This window comes from Gymnogyps californianus, chromosome 3 (assembly GCF_018139145.2).
Source record: "Gymnogyps californianus isolate 813 chromosome 3, ASM1813914v2, whole genome shotgun sequence".
NCBI classification, from domain to species: Eukaryota; Metazoa; Chordata; class Aves; order Accipitriformes; family Cathartidae; genus Gymnogyps; species Gymnogyps californianus.
In genome coordinates, this window is record NC_059473.1 from 101,549,955 (window position 1) to 101,571,749 (window position 21,795).

The window sequence follows — 21,795 nt, forward strand, 5'->3', positions numbered from 1 at the left end:
TCATCGTATCATCAAACTGGGGCAGGCCAGTGAATCAGCTCAGGAAATTGATCCTGCTTAAAAATAACCCAGCAAAAAGAGTAACACAGATCCCTAATCCAGCATAGCATAAATCCCCTTAAACACCTGGGCCAGTACAACTGCCAAGAAGGTGCAAGGAAGGCATCTGTACTGCCCAAGCCAGCAGCGCTATGAGGACTCACTGGGTAGCTGTGCCCTTGTGGATACCCACCAACAGCTGTCTTTGCATCCAACCATGTACCATGCATTTCGGAGACCAACTGTGGCCCATCGCTGTCCCAGGCTAGGTTCTCTTCTTATGGGAATCAGCTGCCTACGGGTTTATGTTTTCATCTCTAATGACACAGCTTTCTGGAGGAGAAATGCTTTATTCTACAGCTATTCTCACCCACAGCATGCTCACAACTATAACTCTACCCTGGAACAAAACAAAGACACTGCCCTCCACCCCTTTAATCTATCCTTTCTACTTCTTCCAAGGTCTTGAATCCAAACCCAATGTAAGTGGACCTCAATAGGCAAAATGAAGCTTTCCACCAAGTTATGTAAAATAGAGACTAAGTCTATGAAGTTTATAACAGCAAAGCTGCCCCATTAGACTGAAGTATGATGTTTAAGGTGGATCCATCTGAAAGAGAGGCCAGAAAATGAGAGGAAATTTTTTACTCGTTACTCTTAAATTTTGACTAGTTACAGGAGCGGCTCCCAGCAAACCTATGTGCTGCAATTTGAAATGGGAAAATGTGACAGTTATCATATAAAATAGCATCATATAAAAGGCATGCTGATGTACTGAAGCACCAATCTCCGATACATTACAGAGCAGAGGTATAGCTCTTCCTTAAATTTACCAACAGGTTCTAAACACATTGTATATTCACTAACATTTTCTGGTTTTAAGGTATGTTAAGAAACAGGAGTTTTAGTAATTTGCAAGAAAAATCCTACATTTCTTGCTATTTTTCAAATATGTTTTCTGATTTAATAACACATTCTCTCCAGAAAGTGTAATTCTTCCTCTTCTCAACCACAAATAGAGATTTTTCACAATATACTAAATGAAATCATTTCTTCTTTTCCCTCTGCCCTTAATTTTACGGGTGCACTGTTAGTCAAGAGTCTTTCTGAAGTCTCTGAAAGGAACTAAAGGAAGCCATACTTCAACGATTTCAGTCTTTCCCTTATCCTAATCTTCATCTAGGAGAGAAAAATCAGTCATGGGGGGTTACCTGTTTCAATCCATAAAACACAAAGGCAACAGCAATCTAGTCTACTCAGGACACACAGTTCCATCAGTGGCTGTTCACCAACTGCATTTAGAAACACAAATACACCATAGAGCATTGCAGGCTGCTCTCCAACACAGACAAACAGTCCTCGCTCCACCAAAAAACCCCATCAGAAAATGTACAAGCAAAATGTCATCCATATTCTAAAGGAGAAGGAAAAAAAACAAGAAAAAAAACCCAAAAAACCCTAAGTACTTTTCCAAGACTACTATCGTAAGAAGCTATTTCACAGAAGCTTGTAAAAAGCATTAATATAGTAATTCTCACCGCAATAGCTACCACACACACCTTGAACACTGAGCATGTGTGTAAAATTACTGAGCACAAGGCAACAGCCAAACCAGGCAGAGGATGCAGTAACTGAAATAATTACAGTTTTCCATCTCACCATTCCAGATGATTTCTGGTGTAAGGGTGGAACCAAGTTGAATTTAAAGGTACAACATGGCTAAAAATGTCATTTTCAGTACAAACCAGATACACTTATTCAGTGTTCTACCTAAAGTAACTGTAGATATTGGTATTCATAATGTGAGCTAGAAGAATGAAAAGAAGAATGTGAAATCAATAATTGAGAACAAAACTAATGGCAACAAAGTAGTCCATAAATGCTGGAAGTGTCTTTCCTGAGCATTCCTGTCAGGATTTGAGAGAGAAATTCACAATCCAACCTGGCCTACAGATAGGGAACACCGCAAATACTCCTTCATGTCAACCACAGTGGTCTCCTCCAAAATAAAGGTAAGACTAGAACCAGCCACTAAGATCAGAACCAAAGCATGTTCTTCTTCCAAAGCAAGTCAGTTTTTCTTTGGATTAATTACAAAGAGATTCTCAGTAGCAACATGCCCTACAAAACAACTATTTCAAAAGCAGATGACTTTCTGGACAACAGCAATTCACTGCAATAGGTAAAACAATATCAATCGCAGTTACCAAAAAAAAAAAAAAAAGAGAGAGAGACAGACAGAGAGGCACGTTCGCTAGTTACCTTGGATGAAATTACATTTTCAGTGTACCACATACATTAAATATACTCTGTCTTGTAAAGTTATAAAATACAAAACTGCGATGAGTTATCCTAGTGCTTTAACTTTATCAGGGACAGCTGCATCACTCCCCTATTCAAGGGGACAGAAAGTCAGCCTTAAGAGTGACAACAGACAACACTATATATCCCATTTTTATCCCAGTCCCATTTTTATCCCAGTCCCTGCAACAGGACTGGGAGCACCCAAGCCCTTGGGGTACACCACCAAAGGCTTCTGAGGAAAGCACTAGGAAGCACAGTAAGACATACGCTATTTTCTTGTGAAAATGAAGTTAAAAATACAAAGGTGGAAAGAGAAAAGTGGAAAAAGCTAGGAGAAAATGAAGATAGATGATAAAAGGACTAGTATAAAAGCTAAGGGTGCTTAGTCAATAAAAACTAGACAACTGCCTTCTCTTATTTGAGTAATAAAAGTCACACATCTTGACCTTTTGTCAAGAGCACCACACAGCTGAGCATGCAAGACAAGAAGTCAGGCTTTAGGAAACAAGGAAGCAAAGTTGGAAGAGATGAAGATCTAAAGCACCTGCAGAAATGCATGGCCCCATCTGCACCCTTTCCAGCAAGTTTCAGCTGGTTAGGGGAATGTAAAATTCCAAATGTCATTTTTCCTCACGTTTGTAAGACTGCAAAAAGAAGGGGAAAACAGGAGAATGGGCATGGTCCCTGTATTTATACAGAACAAGGGAAGGTCCTACACAATAAGGACGGCTAAGGTGAGAACACAGTACAGATTCTGAATTTGGTCTGGTATTACATTTTTTATGCAGCAGTAGCAATGGCTACAGAACACAGTCCAAGAGGCAGCATACAGAAATGAGATATGAAGTCCACATTCTGGCTATTTCTACCTGTTCCAAAGGACTCCAGTTTGCTGGGCCAGCATCTGAAGATTACTGTCACTTTGATAATGCCTGCCCCTGCATCTCTGCACAGCACGTACACTTTGAAACATTCATCGTGACACTAGACTGGGAAGGAAGGGAATTTAAACTAGGCAACTAATTTTCTTTTTTGTGCAGAAAAGGAACATGCCAGTTTTTCTGTCTATCAAGGGTCTTCCAAGAGATGAGAAGGTAACTGTTGTACTCTGACAATAGCACACAAAATGCATGGAACTAGCCATATTTAAATATATTACAGCCCATCCCCACTGCCGAAATAAAACTACCAGTAACATGTACGACCCTGCCCCAGGACACACCAGTTAGGTGACTAGTCACTCATCTGACAAGATCCTAGTAAGCCACTCCCATCCCACAAGGCTTCTAGCTGCAGACTGACAATTCATTGAGAACCTGACATTTAGCAGCTTTTTTTCGCCAAGGAAATGACAGGGTTAATTAGTCACTAGCCAGCTCTCAAAATGCCACTCAGACCATAAGTATTTGAAGGTACAGCATAGACCTTTAGGATAGGCTCCTGTTCCAAGTCACTCCCAAAAGAAGCCTCTTTCTCTCACCCTCTCTTCATTGACTGTATCATTGACTGCAGAAAAAGCCTGAAAAGACCAGTCTCCAAGCTCCAACTCCTACACCAATCGAATCCTGGGCTGCAAAAGAAGCACGGCCAGCAGGTTAAGGGAGGTGATTCTCCCCCTCTACTCTGCTCTGGTGAGACCCCACCTGGAGTACTGCGTCCAGCTCTGGGGTCCCCAGCACAAGAAAGGAATGGACCTGCCAGAGCAGGTCCAGAGGAGGGCCACGAAAATGGTGAGAGGGCTGGAACACCTCTCCTATGAAGAAAGGCTCAGAGAGTTGGGGTTGTTCAGCCTGGAGAAGAGAAGGCTCTGGGGAGACCTTATTGCGGCCTTTCAATATATAAAGGGGGCTTATAAGAAAGATGGAGAGAGACTTTTTACCAGAGTCTGCAGTGACAGAACAAGGGACAACAGTTTTAAACTGAAAGAGGGTAGGTTTAAGTTGGGTATAAGGAAGAAATTTTTTACGATGAGGGTGGTGAGACCCTGGAACAGGTTGCCCAGAGCAGCTGGGGATGCCCCATCCCTGGAAGCGTTCAAGGCCAGGTTGGATGGGGCTTTGAGCAACCGAATCTAATGAAAAATGTCTCTGCCCACAACAGGAGGGTTGGATCAGATGCTCTTTAAGGTCCCTTCCAACCCAAACCATTCTACGATTCTATGAAATTAGCTGCTTAAACGTGGGTGGTTTCAAGAGCTTCTGTAGCACACACCCCCTTCCAGAGTTAACTACTACTACAGTTCTTCCCTGAGTCTGTCTTATTTCACCCACACACAGTTACTATACCTGCCAGCACCATATCCTTCTTCAGTGTCTGAAGAACCAGCTCATCCACAAAAATCATGTGGATTTTTGGTGTAACGACATTTCCAATGCAACAAAAGCAATATTTGCCTTATAGGGAAGGATTACGCTTCCTGAATTTCCTAAGGTTCTGTTAACATATAACCATATAGTTTGTGGTCTATACGCTCCCTTAATGCATTTTGCCCTCCTTTTTAAAAGGTTCAACACTACTTGCTTATTTTGCTTCCAACTACTGCTTAATGCTGGCATATAATTAGACAAAGTTATCATGAAAGAACCTTAAAATTCATATCCATTATACAGTAACCTACAAATAGTACAGAATTGCAGCTGGTTTCCTTTTCTCAAGGAGATTATATCCTCAAAAAGTCTAGCTTAAGGTTAAAGCTCTTTTCTTTTTTTTTTTTAATGTCATTGTATTGGGTTTGTGTGGCAAGGTTTTGGTAGTGGGGGAGCTACAGGGGTGGCTTCTGTGAGAAGCTGCTAGAAGCTTCACCTGTGTCCGATAGAGCCCATGCCAGTGGGTTCCAAGACGGACCCGCTGCTGGCCAAGGCCGAGCCCATCAGCGACGGTGGTAGCGCCTCTGTCATAACATATTTAAGAAAGGGAAAAGAAGTTACAGGGGAGTAGCAGTGGCAGCCAAAGAGAGGAGTGAGAATATGTGAGAGGAACAACTCTGCAGACACCAAGGTCAGGGAAGAAGGAGGGGGAAGAGGTGCTCCAGGCACCGGAGCAGAGATTCCCCTGCAGCCTGTGGGGAAGACCATGGTGAGGCAGGCTGTCCCCCTGCAGCCCATGGAGGTCCACGGTGGAGCAGATATCCACCTGCAGCCCATGGAGGACCCCACACCAGAGCAGGTGGATGCCCAAAGGAGGCTGTGACCCCGTGGGAAGCCCGCGCTGGAGCAGGCTCCTGGCAGGACCTGTGGACCCATGGAGAGAGGAGCCCACGCTGGAGCAGGTTTGCTGCAGGACTTGTGACCCCACAGGGGACCCACGCTGGAGCAGTCTGTTCCTGAAGGACTGCACCCTGTGGAAGGGACCCATGCTGGAGCAGTTTGTGAAGAACTGCAGCCCGTGGGAAGGACTCACATTGGAGAAGTTCGTGGAGGACTGTCTCCCATGGGAGGGACCCCACGCTGGAGCAGGGGAAGAGTGTGAGGAGTCCTCCCCCTGAGGAGGAAGGAGCGGCAGAAACAACGTGTGATGAACTGACCCAAACCCCCATTCCCCGTCCCCCTGTGCTGCTCGGGGGGGAGGAGGTAGAGAAAATTAGGAGTGAAGTTTAGCCCAGGAAGAAGGGAGGGGTGGGGGGAAGGTGTTTTAGGATTTGCTTTTATTTCTCATTATTCTGCTCGATTTGACTAGTAATAAATTGAATTAATTTTTCCCCAAGTCGAGTCTGTTTTGCCCGTGACGGTAACTGGTGAGTGATCTCCCTGTCCTTATCTCGACTCATGAGCCTTTCGTAATATTTTCTCTCCCCTGTCCGGTTGAGGAGGGGGAGTGATAGAGCGGCTCTGGTGGGCACCCGGCATCCAGCCAGGGTCAACCCACCACAGTCATCTTTAACCAGTCTCTTGCCTCTTTGTTTGGTTACCCTTTGGTTATGGAAACGTGTTTTACAGTGTGAATGATAAAGACGAGCACTAATCAATTTTTGTAAGATTAATCCAATAGAGTTTAAAGAGAGAGACCTTATGCCTACACCATGCAATAGGGGAGAGCGATTTTTGAAAATTCTTAGCTACTGAATCCCAGAAATTCTTATATGAGCTAGAAATTACAGGAAGTATTGATTTCCTAAATGAAGGCACTTATCCATTTCAAAGCAAACTATCTTCACACACGTGAAGTCCTACAGTTCTACATCGGAATATAAGGGATGCTGTAAAAATGACTGCAAAGCAAGGTAACTAGATTTAGTTTTGATTAAACTATTATTATGTCTCACCAGTATTGTTAAAGACCATTCTTCCAGAAGTCATCTTTGAGAGCGTTCCCCTCCTCCTTTTTTGGAGGGAAAGCAACTTGAAGTAACTTGCATCTAAGTTACTAACTAACACTATTCTTTCCTCTCAAGTTTAGGTGTATAATGTGCAACGGAAAGGCACGTGAGGCCTTCCTTAGCGGTCCACTTGTGGAGTTTGACAAGCAGGACAGTATTCTAGAAAGAACAATTCTAGTAAGAAAATCTGAAAGTAAGGATTATGTTCCAAATACTTGCCATTTTCTACAGAGCTGGGAAAAGTGGACACAAATTATGGGGGGAAAAATACTCCTTCCTTGGAAGACTGATTTTAAATAGGCACAAAAGAAAGTAAAGTTGATAATTTTGTCATCCCAGGCTTAAATGGCAGAGACACTGAAAGCCAGAGGAAGAGCATTTGCATAGTCAGTTACTTGAATTGTCAATACCATTAATTGTCTTGTAAAAAGCTACAGATCTTCCACAAGTGATAACAGAAGGATAAAAAACATTACTATCTTATCAACCATTAACTGGAGGAAAGACTAAATAGACTGCCAGCAGTACAAGTCACATCCAAATTTTAAAACAGAGGAAAGTTCTACAGTTTACAGCCAAGGAATTCCCTAAATATGTAACAGAGGTAGTCTAAGCTGCTAATTAAGACTAGTTTTCTACATAAGCTTGGTTTTCAAGTTGCTGAGATCAGTTCTACTCTCTCTCTCCCTCACACACAGCAACAAGCATGGTCCAAAAAACGGACAGGAACACTGAATTCCCTATGACCTTCAGAAGGCATCATTAAGAAGAAGAGAGAAATTCATAATTACGGCTCAGCCTGTTCACTTTTGAATGCTTTAACTGAACATTCTCCAATTTGCTTATCAACATTACTGAAACAAGTTGGGGAGGCAAAGCCAATTCACTATTACAAAGAGATTTCATTTTCAAAATATCTTCCATTCCACTCATGCAACATCACTCTTCAACAACTTAAACAAAAAATGGAATTACTGTATTTCAAAAAAATATTGCTAAATATATGTTAAATATTTCTTCCTTGTGTAACATACAAGATGCAACATCTCTTATTTAAAGGCCAGATTGCACTACATTCACTATTACATTGTTAAACAGTGTTCCTGAAATAAACTTTCGAGTTCCTTAACATTCAGTTCTGCCATTTAGCAAACAGCTGTGATTAACACTGAATGCTCTACCTACTCAAACTCTGTAAATATTACTTGTCATGCTAAATTCAGATAAGCCAGAGTGAGAGCTTTTAAGACTATTTATATCAGCCTAGCCAGACCACCTACAAACAGTCCTCCTTCTATGTATTTGCAAGATAAGCCTCCCCATCACTTTTGTTGGATCATGTAAGATCATATTTTAATCAGACATTATTATGCTAAACCTTAAAACAGAATTACATTGTCATGTTCCACACAATTTTAAGAGCATTTTCCATTCTGTGTGATGCTACCAGATGTGTAATCTACACTTGAGGCATCCTAGCATACACTACGAAAAACAGTCAAGGACTGGCCCAGGAATCCATTATCAGAATAAGCATGCCATTCTAATCTGCTTCTGGATCATCTGCATCAAGCGCATCATTCTTGCCTTTGAAGACCTTTTATTCTCCAGCTACTCCTATTCAGATCAACATTAAAGATTCTGAGTTCAGAAGTTGCTGAAAACTTCAAAACCTCTAGAATTAAACACAAATATATATAAAAACCCACCACACTCAGTGACTTTGTTTCTCTAACATGAAATGTCTGGATATTTGCAGTTCCATGACTCTTGAAAAGCATGCCTATAACAAATTCTTCCGCAAAACAATGCTCTTAAGTGTAGTAAAATTTGCTCTATTCTTTTCATTAAGTTCACTGTCATAATGAAATGCCTATTTCAGCATTCTACCTGCTAGCTGCAGACGTTAAGAGGAAAATTCTCTGCTTACCTGGTCATTCCCTTTCAGTAGTAAGGTCCACAGATCCATTCAGCCTGCTTGCAGCTTGGAGGTAAACCAGACTCATCAGTCATCGGCATCATAAGAATATCCTTCCCATCTAAAGAAATTCACCCCTCCCCACATCAAAAGTTTCTAAAGCTAAAATAAAACTATTCTATTTTCTTGCATCACAGACTGTGCAGTTCTCTGAAAAAAAGGAGGGGAGGGAGGCTGTGAATGACGGGGATACTACGAATCATGATATTACTATGATCTTTTGTTGAATCTTCAGGATTTTGAGATCGTGTCCAAGTAGGAGACCATCTGTACATTTTAGGGGGGGGGGGGGGGAATAAAAATTGCGTATGGCAGAGGAAAGCTTTTTTATTTGCCATGCTAGAGTTCAGGCAGGGAATTTCCAAAACACTCTACCTGCCAGTCAGTAATAATGTCATACTTTAAACTTTAGCATCCAAAAAAAAAAAAAAAAAAAAAAAGGTAATCTTTATCTTTTCCACGCACAGACAAGACTGCTGAAAAAATGGTGAAAGCTAAAAACTGGATATGAGTTAGATGTTTGGTGTGCTGATGGGCAGCAAGCCTTAAATCATAATTTAAAGCAGAGTAGTGAAGCTCTGCACTTCGCTTCAGCCGCTAAAGAAACTTGTTGATTTTGTTGTCCCCACAAAATCTGACAGATAACTGTCTTTCTCAAATATGCATTTCATCCTCAAAGGACTGCTTTTTTGGCTAGGACCGACTCCTTGTGAAGCACCCATCTGAGAGCCTGATGCTAGATTAAACATCAGACACGCACATAAAAGGCTTTCCAAAGAAGGTACCTGGACTTCGTTCAAGCCTAGGAACCACAAATAAATAAATAAACATACAAACCTGACACAATTTCTCTTCTCTTTCAGGACGTTAAGCCATGAGAGCACTGTATGGATCTCTAAGTTCCCAAATCTTTGTTGGTAAAATGCCAACATCACAGTGGGCTGGTGGCAGTGGGGAACTAACCCCAAAGCCAATGCTACAGAATGAACACATATGGACAGAGACGGTGTTGGGGACAGACAGGCATTAGATTATTCATACTACTGTAAGGTATGCCCTAGGAAGCCTTACAGACAAACACCCTGATTTACCCAAATACCCTTACATACAAATACTCTGATTTTTGAATTTCAGTAAAAAGTCATGCCCGTGTTTTGGGTGTTACACGAATAAGGAAGTATTGAAGAAAAATCCTGGAAGCAAGTGGAAATTCTTAAATGCTACCCACGCTGGGAGGAACAGGTTATGCTTGCTCGTTGGGCAGCTCAGCAGACACACACGGTCCTGCAGAATAGGCAAGGAAATTAGACTTGCTCTCATTAGACTGAGAAACACCATAAAAGACACTCCCACTCACAGCTTAAATTGTGTAACTTGTTTCTCCAAATGGTTCAACTAGCCAACAGGACAACTCCTGCTCCAAGCTGCACCCACCTAATTATTAGCTAATATATCTCACATGCATTAGCATTCACTGTTTTACTCCAGATAGCAACCACACCACAAGTTAAGAGAACACAAATCACAGAGAAACACAAAAAATAGCACTGGTAATATTAAGACATCTAGTCTGTTATCAAGTCCTAAAGCAGTGTGTTACACATCTTTCTAGTAGGCCCTAAAACAATACATGAGCTTAAAAGAGGAATGCTTCATCTAACAAGGGAAAACTTTCAGCATATATACCCACACTGGATAAGCAGACTGAAGTGGTCACACAGAAGAAGAAAAGTTGACATACACCGAGCATGGCTATGCAAAAGCAAGAGGAAAGACAACAGGTTCAAGGGAGGCATTGCCTATGTTCTTCAAACGGCCAGTTGGGACCCTTAAAAATACTCCTTTTGGCAACACAAAGGAAAAGAAAAATATAAAAGGTCTATGCAGAAGAATTCTTAACAGCACAGTAAAAATATTAACAGCAACTCTACATATCAATGGCTTGAACAAGTTCAGACACTGGCCTGGGACAGTGAAGGTGAACATTGGCATTCACCTTGTACACCAGACCATCTGAAAAATAGACTGGATATCTGAATTAATGAGGAAGACACACTTCCACTAATGGTTCACCACAAGGCAATTCAAGTCTGTTATCTGCCATTAGGAAGAACTTCCTAACTAACCTTCGAAGTATTGCTGTTTGGAAAATATTTGCCATTACTTTTGTTGCTTTCCCCATTTAAGGCAGTAGGGCAAATTTGCAGTGCCACAAGATTTTAAGTAGTTAGCTCAAAAAGAAAGAGACACCAAGTACACACTGATCACTGTATTACATGAATGTGAATTAGAGATTTCACTGGCCGTATTACGCAGTTTCCCAGACAAGAGTATAAGACTGTAAGAATTTAGGATGCATTTCCCTAAGTTTCCACATACTCTAGTGGCCAGAAGACCGGCAGCAAGCACAGGGACTTCAAGTTTTTCCCAAAACAAGGCCAACTATAGTAGAATAAATCACCAGTATATATTTGTTTGCTCACTATTTGACAGATCTCATACAGAGCACATAGGTCCAGCCTATTCCATCAAATAACACCATGGATTATTATCCAAAGCACACAGAAACTCCAGTAAGGCATTTGCAAACATATCCAAATACCTCTAAGAGCCTTACTTGGTCTCTTCAGCCAGAAATACACCATTAGCATTACTTTCTTTCTAATTCCTAGCATTTTTGGGGTCCCAGCAATTGCAGAGGGAAAAGAACAGAGAAGGGAATGAAGAGCACAAGTAGGCAACCTTTAGAGAAGCCACAGAGCATTCCACTGCTTTTACCAAACACGAGGCAGTCGGCTGCACCATCAAATTCACTTGCAATAAATGATGAAAATTTTGTGAACTAAAAAAGGAAAGCTGCACTTGTTGGTAGCCAGACTGAAAAAATAAATCTATTACTTATAGATCTAATGCTAAAAATTTGATAAAATTCACTCTCAGAGGTAAGTCACCCATAAGGACTTCAGGTTGCAGTTCTAATTGGCTACAAACAAGACCTCCCAATAATTTCCAGCTGGAACCAGACAGGATCCCTTTCTCTCTGTCACCAAGACATTCCCCAACAGACTTCAGGAACAGTTACATTTTGCGTGGACACCCCATGAGTTTCCCTCGTGTTACGTTAATATTCTTCTGAGTTGGAAAGCATGCACCTTTAGCCCAAGCTTACCGTTGACTTCCCAACTGCCATATTCCCACCTATCGTGAACAGCTGATGAGCCAAAGACTACAGCCCCACACATTTGTCTCTGCTTCTTTAAGTATAAATCTGATAGCAGAAATTTCTACTAATGAGATTAAAGTGTTTTTGTAAAAATACAATGCTCACATTCTAAATAGCTAACCTGGGAGCATTTCCCAGACCAAAGCAGGCCTATCAGACTTGAATAAAAGTCTAGCCCTCCAGGAGAACTCACCAAGACCACCAGGACAAGCACATGGCTCTTCCCGAAGCAAGTGAGGACCCCTGGTTTTTAGCTTCAATATCAGGAATCGGATACAGACTTTGAGGGAGGACGGGTTACACTGCTCCGTTCTGCAACAGCTCATGTAGAGCTGAAACAGTATCACAGCATTTCCCTGGACTGCTTAGGATCAATAATAGGCAAATTTTTACCCTTATTCTTGCACAGCTCCACATATTGACATCTCTACATATGTCTGGTATCCTCATTTTAACCAAAGTTGTTTCTAGTCATTTGGTCCAAAACAGAGGCTATCACTACTCACCCTACCAAATGACAGGCAGGACAAGCAAGAAGCCAGAGCCACCGCAGCCAGCAACCTCTCAGGGAAGCCAGCAATGTTCCTCTAGCTACTGTCTGCAAAGCAGCAGTCCAGCTCATGCTTTGGGAATCGTTTCAGCTTGTCATGTTTCTTGTATTCATTTGCAGAATCAGGCAGGATCCCAAATTTTTAGCCTTGGTTTTCAGTAACCGCAAAGTCTGAACAAGCCTGTTCTTAGCTGCTAGTGCTGCAAAAAACTGCATGAAAAGTTTTGTGAACTTTTACAGAAAAGGAAGAATGTCACAAAAGCCCCAGCCCATGCAATTTTTAGGTTAGACTTTGCCATAGTCACTGGGCACACATTAGCTGTACCTGTTAGTGCTTGTGGAAGGTTTCAAAAGACATTTTCCACTTCTGCTACTGCTGGAGTGGTGCCAGATGACAGCTTTCATACCCATGGGAAGTGGCTAAAGCAATGCCGGTCTGAACTTGACTACATTGCAGGAGCTCTTAATAATAAGATCCCTTCTGGAGGACTCCTCTGTTTAGAAACAGTTGGGTTTTACTGTTAGGGACTATGTTGACCCCCCAAAGAATCCATGTTAGAAATATTCCAGTTTATGAAAGGATGTCCAAGATTAATAGGCCTCTACTGATACTCATGACTCAACATCTGAGTTACTGCAGCTTTCTGAAGAAAGATGAAGTGGTTCAGTACATGGCAACTTAGAACAACAATATGGGCAAGGTAACCATAAAGGCAGGTGCAGATTCAAAAAAAAAAGGGGGGGGGGGGAGCGGGGGGAGATAGAGAACAATCAGGTGCTGCAAGAAATTTCAAATTCTCTAAAATGGTATGTTTCCCAGCAAAAGTAACAAACTATAACATTTCTGAGTTAAAGCACAGATATCTTAAGTTCTGTGAAGACTATTCCTGAAGCTGGAATAGCAAGTTAGACTCTTCAGCCGGGAAAAAAGCACCTGGGGATACAGTAGAAAACTACAAAGGCATCGACAGCAGATCAAGTGCATAGGGATCAGCTGCTCACTGCCTCTTCCAATACTAGGGATCATAGGCAAGGTAGGTAGAGCCAGGCTCAAAAAAACCAACAGCAAATCAATGCGATGGGTAATAGACCTGTGCAGCTATTTGCCAGGGGAGAATACTAAAGATGTCTACATAAGCTCAAGGAGAAACTGGACAAGTACGTGGAAGAGAGATTCACTATGGGCTACCAAATTAGACAAACAAAAGTCCAAAGCTCAGGAAATCCTCTGAACCAGAAACAGTCAGGGGATGGAAAGAGGAGTAGTTAAACACACGATTTTCTTCTTAATCCTCCCTAGGCATCTACTTACTGCAACTGTAGAAGGAAGCTGGGCTGGGTGAGCCTTTGGTCTGAACCAGCACAGCCATCCTCACATATTCAAGTGAGGAGACATGGAATTACCTCTTCTCCTTCAAACTGGAAGAGAGACCCTTCTCTCCACTAACAGAAGAGAGATTTCCCTTCTGCAAGTGTGGATGTTCAGTCAAAATGAGACAGATAAACGATGTTCACTTTACTTTCCACGTGTCTCCACTTTGGAAGTCTGTCCTTGCAACCCTGCTCTACTTTCCAGAGTTAACAAACACATCTTAAAAGCTTATCAAATTTCATCTTAAGAGCTGTTCTGTGAGTTTCCATCTCCACAGCTCCCACTGGAGTTTTTTTCAGAACCAGACTGCTCCTATAGTTAGGAACCTTCTAATTTCCATCCTGATCACAGCCAGCTTTTACCCATCTGTTCTTGTGCCAACAATTGTCTGGTTTTAAGCTAAGCTGCAAGCCATCTGACATGTTCACAATAATGGATCAATGGTCTACTACAATGAAGGAAAGCAAAAAGTCAGATCTGCATCACAAAACGTCTATTTAATTTTGCACCTAAAATTCCAAGTGTCCTGGTTTTGGCTGGGATAGAGTTAATTTTCTTCTTAGTAGCTGGTACAGTGCTGGGTTTTGGATTTAGTGTGAGAATACTGTTGATAACACTCTGATGTTTTAGTTGTTGCTAAGTAGCGCTTATCTTAAGTCAAGGATTTTTCAGTTTCCCATGCTCTGCCAGCAAGCAGGTGTGCAAGAAGCTGGGAGGGAGCATGACTGGTCAGGACAGCTGACCCAAACTAGCCAAAGGGATATTCCATACCATGGAACGTCATGCTCAGGATATAAACAGGGGGGAGTTGGCCAGGAGGGGCAGATTGCTGCTGAGGCATCAGTCAGCGGGTGGTGAGCAACTGCATTGTGCATCACTTGTCTTTTCTTGGGTTTTATTTCTCTTTTTTTTTTGTTATATTCCTTTTCATTACAATTATTATTATTATTTTTATTATTCTTAGTTAGTAGCATATTTTATTTTACTTCCGATATTAAACTGTTCTTATCTCAACCCACAAGTTTTACCTTTTTTTTTCCCCTCCTCCTCATCCCACTGGGAGGGGGAAGCAGCTGCATGGTGCTTAGTTGCTGGCTGGGGTTAAACCACGACACTAAGTTACCCCAAATCCCAGAGAACAGAGTCGAAACATACACACACATGCTTCAGATTCTGCATTAGCCTGCTAATGTCAAGTGAAAATGCAAAGGGATTTTTCTTAAACAGATCCCTCAGACTGGAAAGAATATAAAAAATAAGCGCAGACCTGTAAATAACTGTATAGGTATATTACATACAATTATGCAAGTCATTTATACAATAGGCGCAACAATAAAGAGAAAAGAAATTAAGATAGTAATAAAGTATAAAAAACTTACTTCCCAATGTTTTCAGGTAGTGCTTGCAGAGAGATGTCATTTACTGAAAGACACGTTAGATTCTGCAATTCAGGAAAGCTTTCGGGCAACCTATGGAGACAGTAATTCAAATCAAGGACTTCCAGCAGAAGTATTCACATTCATGTAATACATACTGGAAAAGAGAACATGTAGTGGAAAACAAGAGTCTATTTAGCAAATACACACAGAGGGAGGCATGCCCAGACTCCAGCATGACTCTCAGAAAATTCTACGGATCATAGTAAGAAAAAAACCCATGACTTAGAGACTTTAAAGTTTCTTCTTTGTCAAAGAACATGTAAAATCCCTGTCTCGTAGCCCCTCTCTTCCCTGCCCCCAATTTGCAACTTTAAAAAGCTATATGGCTTGAGAATATTTTAAGCATTTTAACAAATCTTAAAAAATCAAACATATTAAAAAAACCTTTTTTACTATTATTTTCCTGTATCACCTAGATGGTAAAATTATTAAACAAATTACTTTTATTCAGGCTTCAGTTACACACATGCTTACAGCACAGCTATTTCATATTGGCTACTAGGCTGCTCTTCAATTGCTGCTTTTTGAAGAAACAGTCTGTTCACTATGAAGACAACGTTCCGCTGTTACAGTATTTCACATTTACTGGTTCACAACACAACAGCATGTAATCTCTCCCTTCTTACACTATAAAATGCAGCCATATGCAAAACACTCCCAAAGTTCCCAAAGCCTTTAGGTCCATCACCCGGTCGGTCTTCTGCAAGGCTCGGCTTCCCCTCCTCTCACACAGACGGATTCCTGTACCACTCACTGCTCGCTGGCAGCCAGGTTGCACCAAGCAGCTCAGTTTGCAGTTGCACAGGAGACAGGGTGGAGTAAAAGGGGCAGTGAGGTAGAGGAGGAGAAGCCCCCAGCCCAGCCATCCAACTTCTGCTCGAGCCCCAGAGCATGCAATCTAAGCTCAAGCTGTGGCATTTGGTTTGGTTCCTGCTCTCTCCATCACCCAGCTCAAGGCACTTGGTATGACCTGCAGGCAACTAGCCAAAAGGAGATGCACACCTACAGGCAAATACAACTGTGCATGATGGGGAAAGGGAAAAAGACAAATTGCAATGGGGGCAGGGGGGGCTTTTCATGTGCTCAACTCCGTACTGCACTGTTTGTCATTTTCTGGACCTTATTAACAGAACATGCTCAATATCTCCAAACTGTGAGCTCCACTGTAACTATTCATTACCATTTAGGCTGTAAGCCTAACCATGAGCTCCACTGTAACTATTCATTATCGTTTAGGCTTTACCGTTTAGCTCCATTTAAGACTGGAGTTAAATGGTCTGATTATCTTTTGGTCAGCCCTGAAGGGGACAGGTGGTTGGACTAGGTGATCATTGTAGGTCCCTTCCAACTAGAACTATTCTATTCTATCTATAGCATATAGTGGACTTCCAGTCTAATCTACAATAAATGCGCCTGCTTTTTACTAATATAAACCTGAAATCATCTGAAAACAGCTGGAAAAATGGTCTGTCAGCCACTTTTAATGCTGCAGGTTCATCAATGATTAAGTCTGACAATGAGGCAACATACTGTATTAGTGGTAGGACATTGATTGGGAAGATCTCTGACTGGCTTTTAAGCTTAGTGGAAATAAAGACAAGAATCAATGGCTAAACAAAGTTCCAGGATATCACACACAAATCACTACTAGACTTTCCCACTCTGCCTGGGCAAATTAGTGCCAAAACCTACATGCTGTTATATAGGTAAAATGGAAATTCTGGATCTCATCACAGAAAATACCTGGCAACCGCGTGCAAGCAGCTTCTGGTATCTGTGTTTTCCAACTTGGTGAACTGCTTGGAGTGATGTTTTCCAGGACACGCATACACTTTGGAGCCACTTTATCAAGAATTTTTAAAATTCCCTTAAACTGTCAACCAAGAGTTATGAGATCTGTTTCAACCCCATTAAAAAGCCTTTCAACTCTTTTGTTAATTCCACTCAGCTGTAGCTGTGCATTACAACTTCTGTTTAAGGAAACACATTACTTGGGCCCCAGGCCTTATTCAGCACACAAAATGGAGAAGGATAACTAGCACAGTACTACAGACAATTCTGATTTCAATACCACGAGATGCAGCTCTGAGCTTTGTGTACTGCACACTGATGACTGGGAAAAAGCTGTTCGGTGACCCTCACCACTTGTGTATCTGAACATGAGTTCAGCCTCAGTTTGCTTTACTGGATTTTTGTGGTATTATTATCCTCACTATATAAATGGGCTACAGAGGCACAGGGATTAAGATCACAAGTGTTCCTTTAATGCTCAGAGATGTGACTTTCCAGAGAACTTAGGACACACTATGGGAGATATTCAAAGCGCACTTCTGAAGAATCTCAGCTGCACACGTGGGAGAAACCGTCTTGCAAAACCACTGGAGCGGCTTAAGATATTACAGACACTCTCCTGTTTGTTAGCACTCCTGCACCCCAGCCAGCCAGCTAATCGTGCAAGTATTCCTAGCCCATCTCAGTGCAAAGCAAAGCAAGTTGGGGAGTGCCCACTGTGAATACTCTGGCTTATGTGACTTGCTCAGCATCACAAAGGAGCTCTGTGGCACAGGCCGGTTTAGGAAACAGTTCTCCAAATAGCATTCAAAGGCCTTAACTAGCAGATCACCTCTTCCTTGCTATCTCCAGCCTCATTTCACTAGATAAATTCCAAATTCTTCAGCAAATGGAACAGAGAAATGTAAACAAAACTCCTCTTCTATACTACAAGTGTGCGTAATCCCCAAACCCCAGCTCATCAGAATGCAGACCGGCGGCAGCAGCCGTAGCAGCCACTGACATATGCAGTGCATTTTTGCCACATGTTACTGCATGTCATTGTGTCCCAATGGATGGGAGGGTGATGAAACGCTAGTCCAAGCTTTAATCATTAGTAAAAGCCATTATCTGCAGCGGCTGATCTGAAGTCTATTCCAAATTGTCAGGCACCTGGGTTTGTGCCAATGCATTCGTGCTAACCATTGCCTTATCTCTCCCAAGTATGAGCATGGTTTTCCTATACATTTAAGAGGAGGAATGAAAATTACTTAAGAGACAATCAGATTTACATTTTTCCTGGTTGGCTAACAAATTTCATCCCCTCCCAGGAAAGATACACATCACTTTTTAAATTTGAACTTTTGCTGCAGTCCCTGCCAGAGACAGACACTGTTGGCAAGATTTCATAGAGATCCTAGATCACAATTTTTAAGGGCTTATTTAAAATTGTAATTGTTACAGCAAGATTGTAATTCTGGTATGGCAAGTACTAAGAAGAAGGTGGAAGTTACCTAGTCAGTGGATTCCCACTGAAATCTGCTACCTGTAGTGCTCTGCAGAATGAGATGCTTTCTGGTATTTCAGGAATATCTGCAGAAGAAAAAAAAAAAGAAAAAATTGTCAACAACTGTACTGCATCTACACTGAAATTATTGCCTCATTACATTCAGTAACTTGCTACTGCAAGGAGTTATCTTGGTATCTTTCAAGAAATTTCAACATGCAAGACTGCTTCACGTCCAAGTACACGGCTATTGTGGCAAAGCCATTTTGTTCTTTTTCACACCCCATTTCCTCCTCCTGCTCCATGCTCATCTTCCTGATCCTAGACTACTCACCTGTCCTTGGACTGATCTTTATCAGCCTCTGCCCATCAAAAAAACCAGACTATCTGTGTGCTAGGACTGTGTCCTAAAGAACCAATTAAAATCTGAACCTCTTGTAACTTGATCAATACACGCCCACAATCTGTGCTGGCAGAAAGTAAGTGGGGAGGGAAAACAAGGGAAGGAAGAAGAGAGCATGCAAGTCTCTCCACCTGTAACATACACTCATGGGAGCAGAACCAGCCTCCCTCACACTAAAGCCAGGTAATTTGAAAATATTATTCAAACTGATGGGTCCCAAATAAGTGCTAGTACACTATTTCAGAATGCCAGAAAGTAATCAGAGATATTTCTATGTGAAAACAGGTATTTTTTTCAAGTATCTTCAATATAACACGTTTACCTACTGAAGTTAGGCATGCTATCTTAGACATAAAATTGTCTTCTGGGCCTCTTACATCAAGCTGTATTTCCACAAATAGGCTGTGGGTCCTCTGTGTAAGTCCTTGTTTACTGTCATTGAGAATCAGCAAAAATGAAACAAACATGTTTGGTTTCCTTGTTTAACAACTTAAGATTTTTATGATTCATTCTGAAAAGAATTCAAAAAGAAAAAAAGGCAAATCTTAAAGTAAAAATCAGACTTCTGTTTCCAAGTTTTTTCCTATTTCCATTTTTTCTACAGAGCATTACACCTACTCCATCTCCTCTTCCTGCTGTTCTCATCACAAAGAATACTTCGGGAAATGTCTTCATAGATTTTCCTGATGCAAGTGGCACCACTGACCTAGCAGCCATCAGTCATCTAAATATGTTGAAAAATATCTGGAAATTAGGTCTCTTCCTACCTAGCTGAGTAACTCAGAATTGACTACCTGTGCACTTCATTCAGCTCTTCTCCCCAAAAGCGGTGCGATGGAAGGAGGAGGGGAGGAGGGTACCTGCTCATCAGGTTCATCTCTTGCCAGGTAATCTGAGCAAATGCATCTATTTTGAATGACTCCCAGCTCAGAGCTGAACCCAGAGCCAGCAAGAACATCTTCCAATCCCACAGGTCACCAGTTGTGAAGGATCAACGAAAGGGTGGTAGAGGAGCATCTCCTGGGAACCTTCTTCTGTTTCCTACATGAGTGGGAAGGGCTGGAGGGAAGGAGGGAGATGGGCACCCCCAAACGGGTTTCACTCCCTCCCAAGAGGTGCTTCCTCTCGGAATGGAAGCAAATCACTCTTGCCTCATGAACGCCAGTGCTCCCAGTACACTCACCAGGCACAGCTTTGAAAACAGCCAGGGCAGATGGAGAAACGGTTTCTAATGATTATGAGTAGCTCTGGAGTGGTCTAATCAGTAACCCCAGAAATACACTGTATATTCAGAAAATATATTCACTGTTACTAAATATCAAAATAATGAATGAGAGGGGTGAATACCCACAGTGCAAGGCATCAAACAACCAAGCTGTGCTTCTACAACGCCAAACAAAGCCACCTAGGGCGAGGTTTGCATGGAGCGGTGTGTGCAGCATAAATAGTTCCCTCAGTACACTTGGTAAAGGAGAATAGACTACTTTAATCTACACACACCCTAAGGCCCGTCAACAGCAGCAGTTGTCCCATAAAATGGAATAGGTGACTTCAGAGACTAAGTCAGAGATGTTTTATATGTTCTTACCCACCCACTCCTTCCTAACAGCTTTGGTATTTGAGGGGAAACAGTCGATCTTTCCTAGAAATGCAACAGCAATGAGATAAATTCAGAGTGAAACATTAGGTGAGGCCTTTGAGGTTAGAAGGGACAGGTCACACCAAGTCCCCAAATCAGGATTAAGAGAGCTCACTCTGCTGTGGCAGCTTGCCTCGCAGAAAGACCAGACGACATGGCAGGACATCAGCCCGGCGCAAAGGCCAGAGAGGTGCGGGGGCCGTGGTTCGGGACCCTGCGCAGGGGGCATCAGGCCAGAGAGCAACCAAGCCTTGTGGTCAGGCTCTTCAAACCCCTTCATGGGTTTCATCTCAAGCCTGAGTCCAGCACAACATACGCCAATGGTGCAGTCAACCAGCAGATCCTCCATGAAGAACCTTGGAAGTAGCCATGAAACTACCACAGGAGCCACAGGGCTCCCAAATTTACATGGGAGACACTTGAACAACCAGCCTATTTCAAAGCATCACATTCACAAGCGCCTCTGCTGACCTCGCTTCAGGAGTCAAAACCTCACACTTTATTTCTTTCACATGGTAGGGACAAACAGGTCTGAATAATGCATTTAAGTAACTAAAATGAAAAACAGAAGTTTCATTAAGATTGCCCGATTAAACGATGACCTTAAAGTGATAAATTCTTGTTAACACTCTAGGTACCCAAAACCATTTGTCTGTCAATAACACTCCAGAAAGTAAAAGCACTGATGTCATTGCAGGGACATTGCTCTGTCTTGCAGAACAGATGGCAAATAAACTAATACTTCGTCCTTTTTCTTTTTTTTAAATATTCATGTAGAAGCATTCACTTTTGAAAGGGTGTTCTAAGAAATGCAAACAGTACACAGAAATTGAAACCGTCCCTTTGCCTACAAAGAAATACACATAAAATCAAAACAATATCAAAATTGCATTTACAGACAGCAAAGCTGGTGGTTTTACCCACGCCATGATTGAGTGCCACCTGTAGAAGACTGAATTTGTACTACAGGATTATTGACGACAGAGGTCCTACATGCACTCAGATGACATTACTTCTACCTTGCATTACAGCAACAACAAACACTGATACTAAGCTTGGCTAACCAGCAGCAAGTAAAGAATGTGTCATCTACCATCTAGTCTTCATACCATCCTTCCCTGGATAACTAGCTGGAAAAATCCTGAAAGGGACATCACTATTTCAAAGCTTCTGAGAACTCAAAATAACTCATTTCTTTGCAATGAAGCCAGTGTCCACAACTTTTATACATGCATAAATGTACGTGCACACACCCC

At 41.9% G+C, this 21,795-nt stretch overlaps 1 protein-coding gene across 2 annotated transcripts in view; it reads right to left on the bottom strand.

Moving 5' to 3' along the window:
• LRRC1 (leucine rich repeat containing 1) overlaps nucleotides 1-21,795 on the bottom strand; it is a 77,811-nt gene that overhangs the window by 27,572 nt on the left and 28,444 nt on the right. For both annotated transcript variants that reach the window (XM_050893604.1, XM_050893605.1), the window contains exons 3-4: nucleotides 18,505-18,583; nucleotides 15,161-15,250 (exon numbers count right to left, since the gene is read on the bottom strand). In XM_050893604.1, the coding sequence (XP_050749561.1) occupies nucleotides 15,161-15,250; nucleotides 18,505-18,583 (169 nt within the window). The remainder of the gene's footprint in view (nucleotides 1-15,160; nucleotides 15,251-18,504; nucleotides 18,584-21,795) is intronic.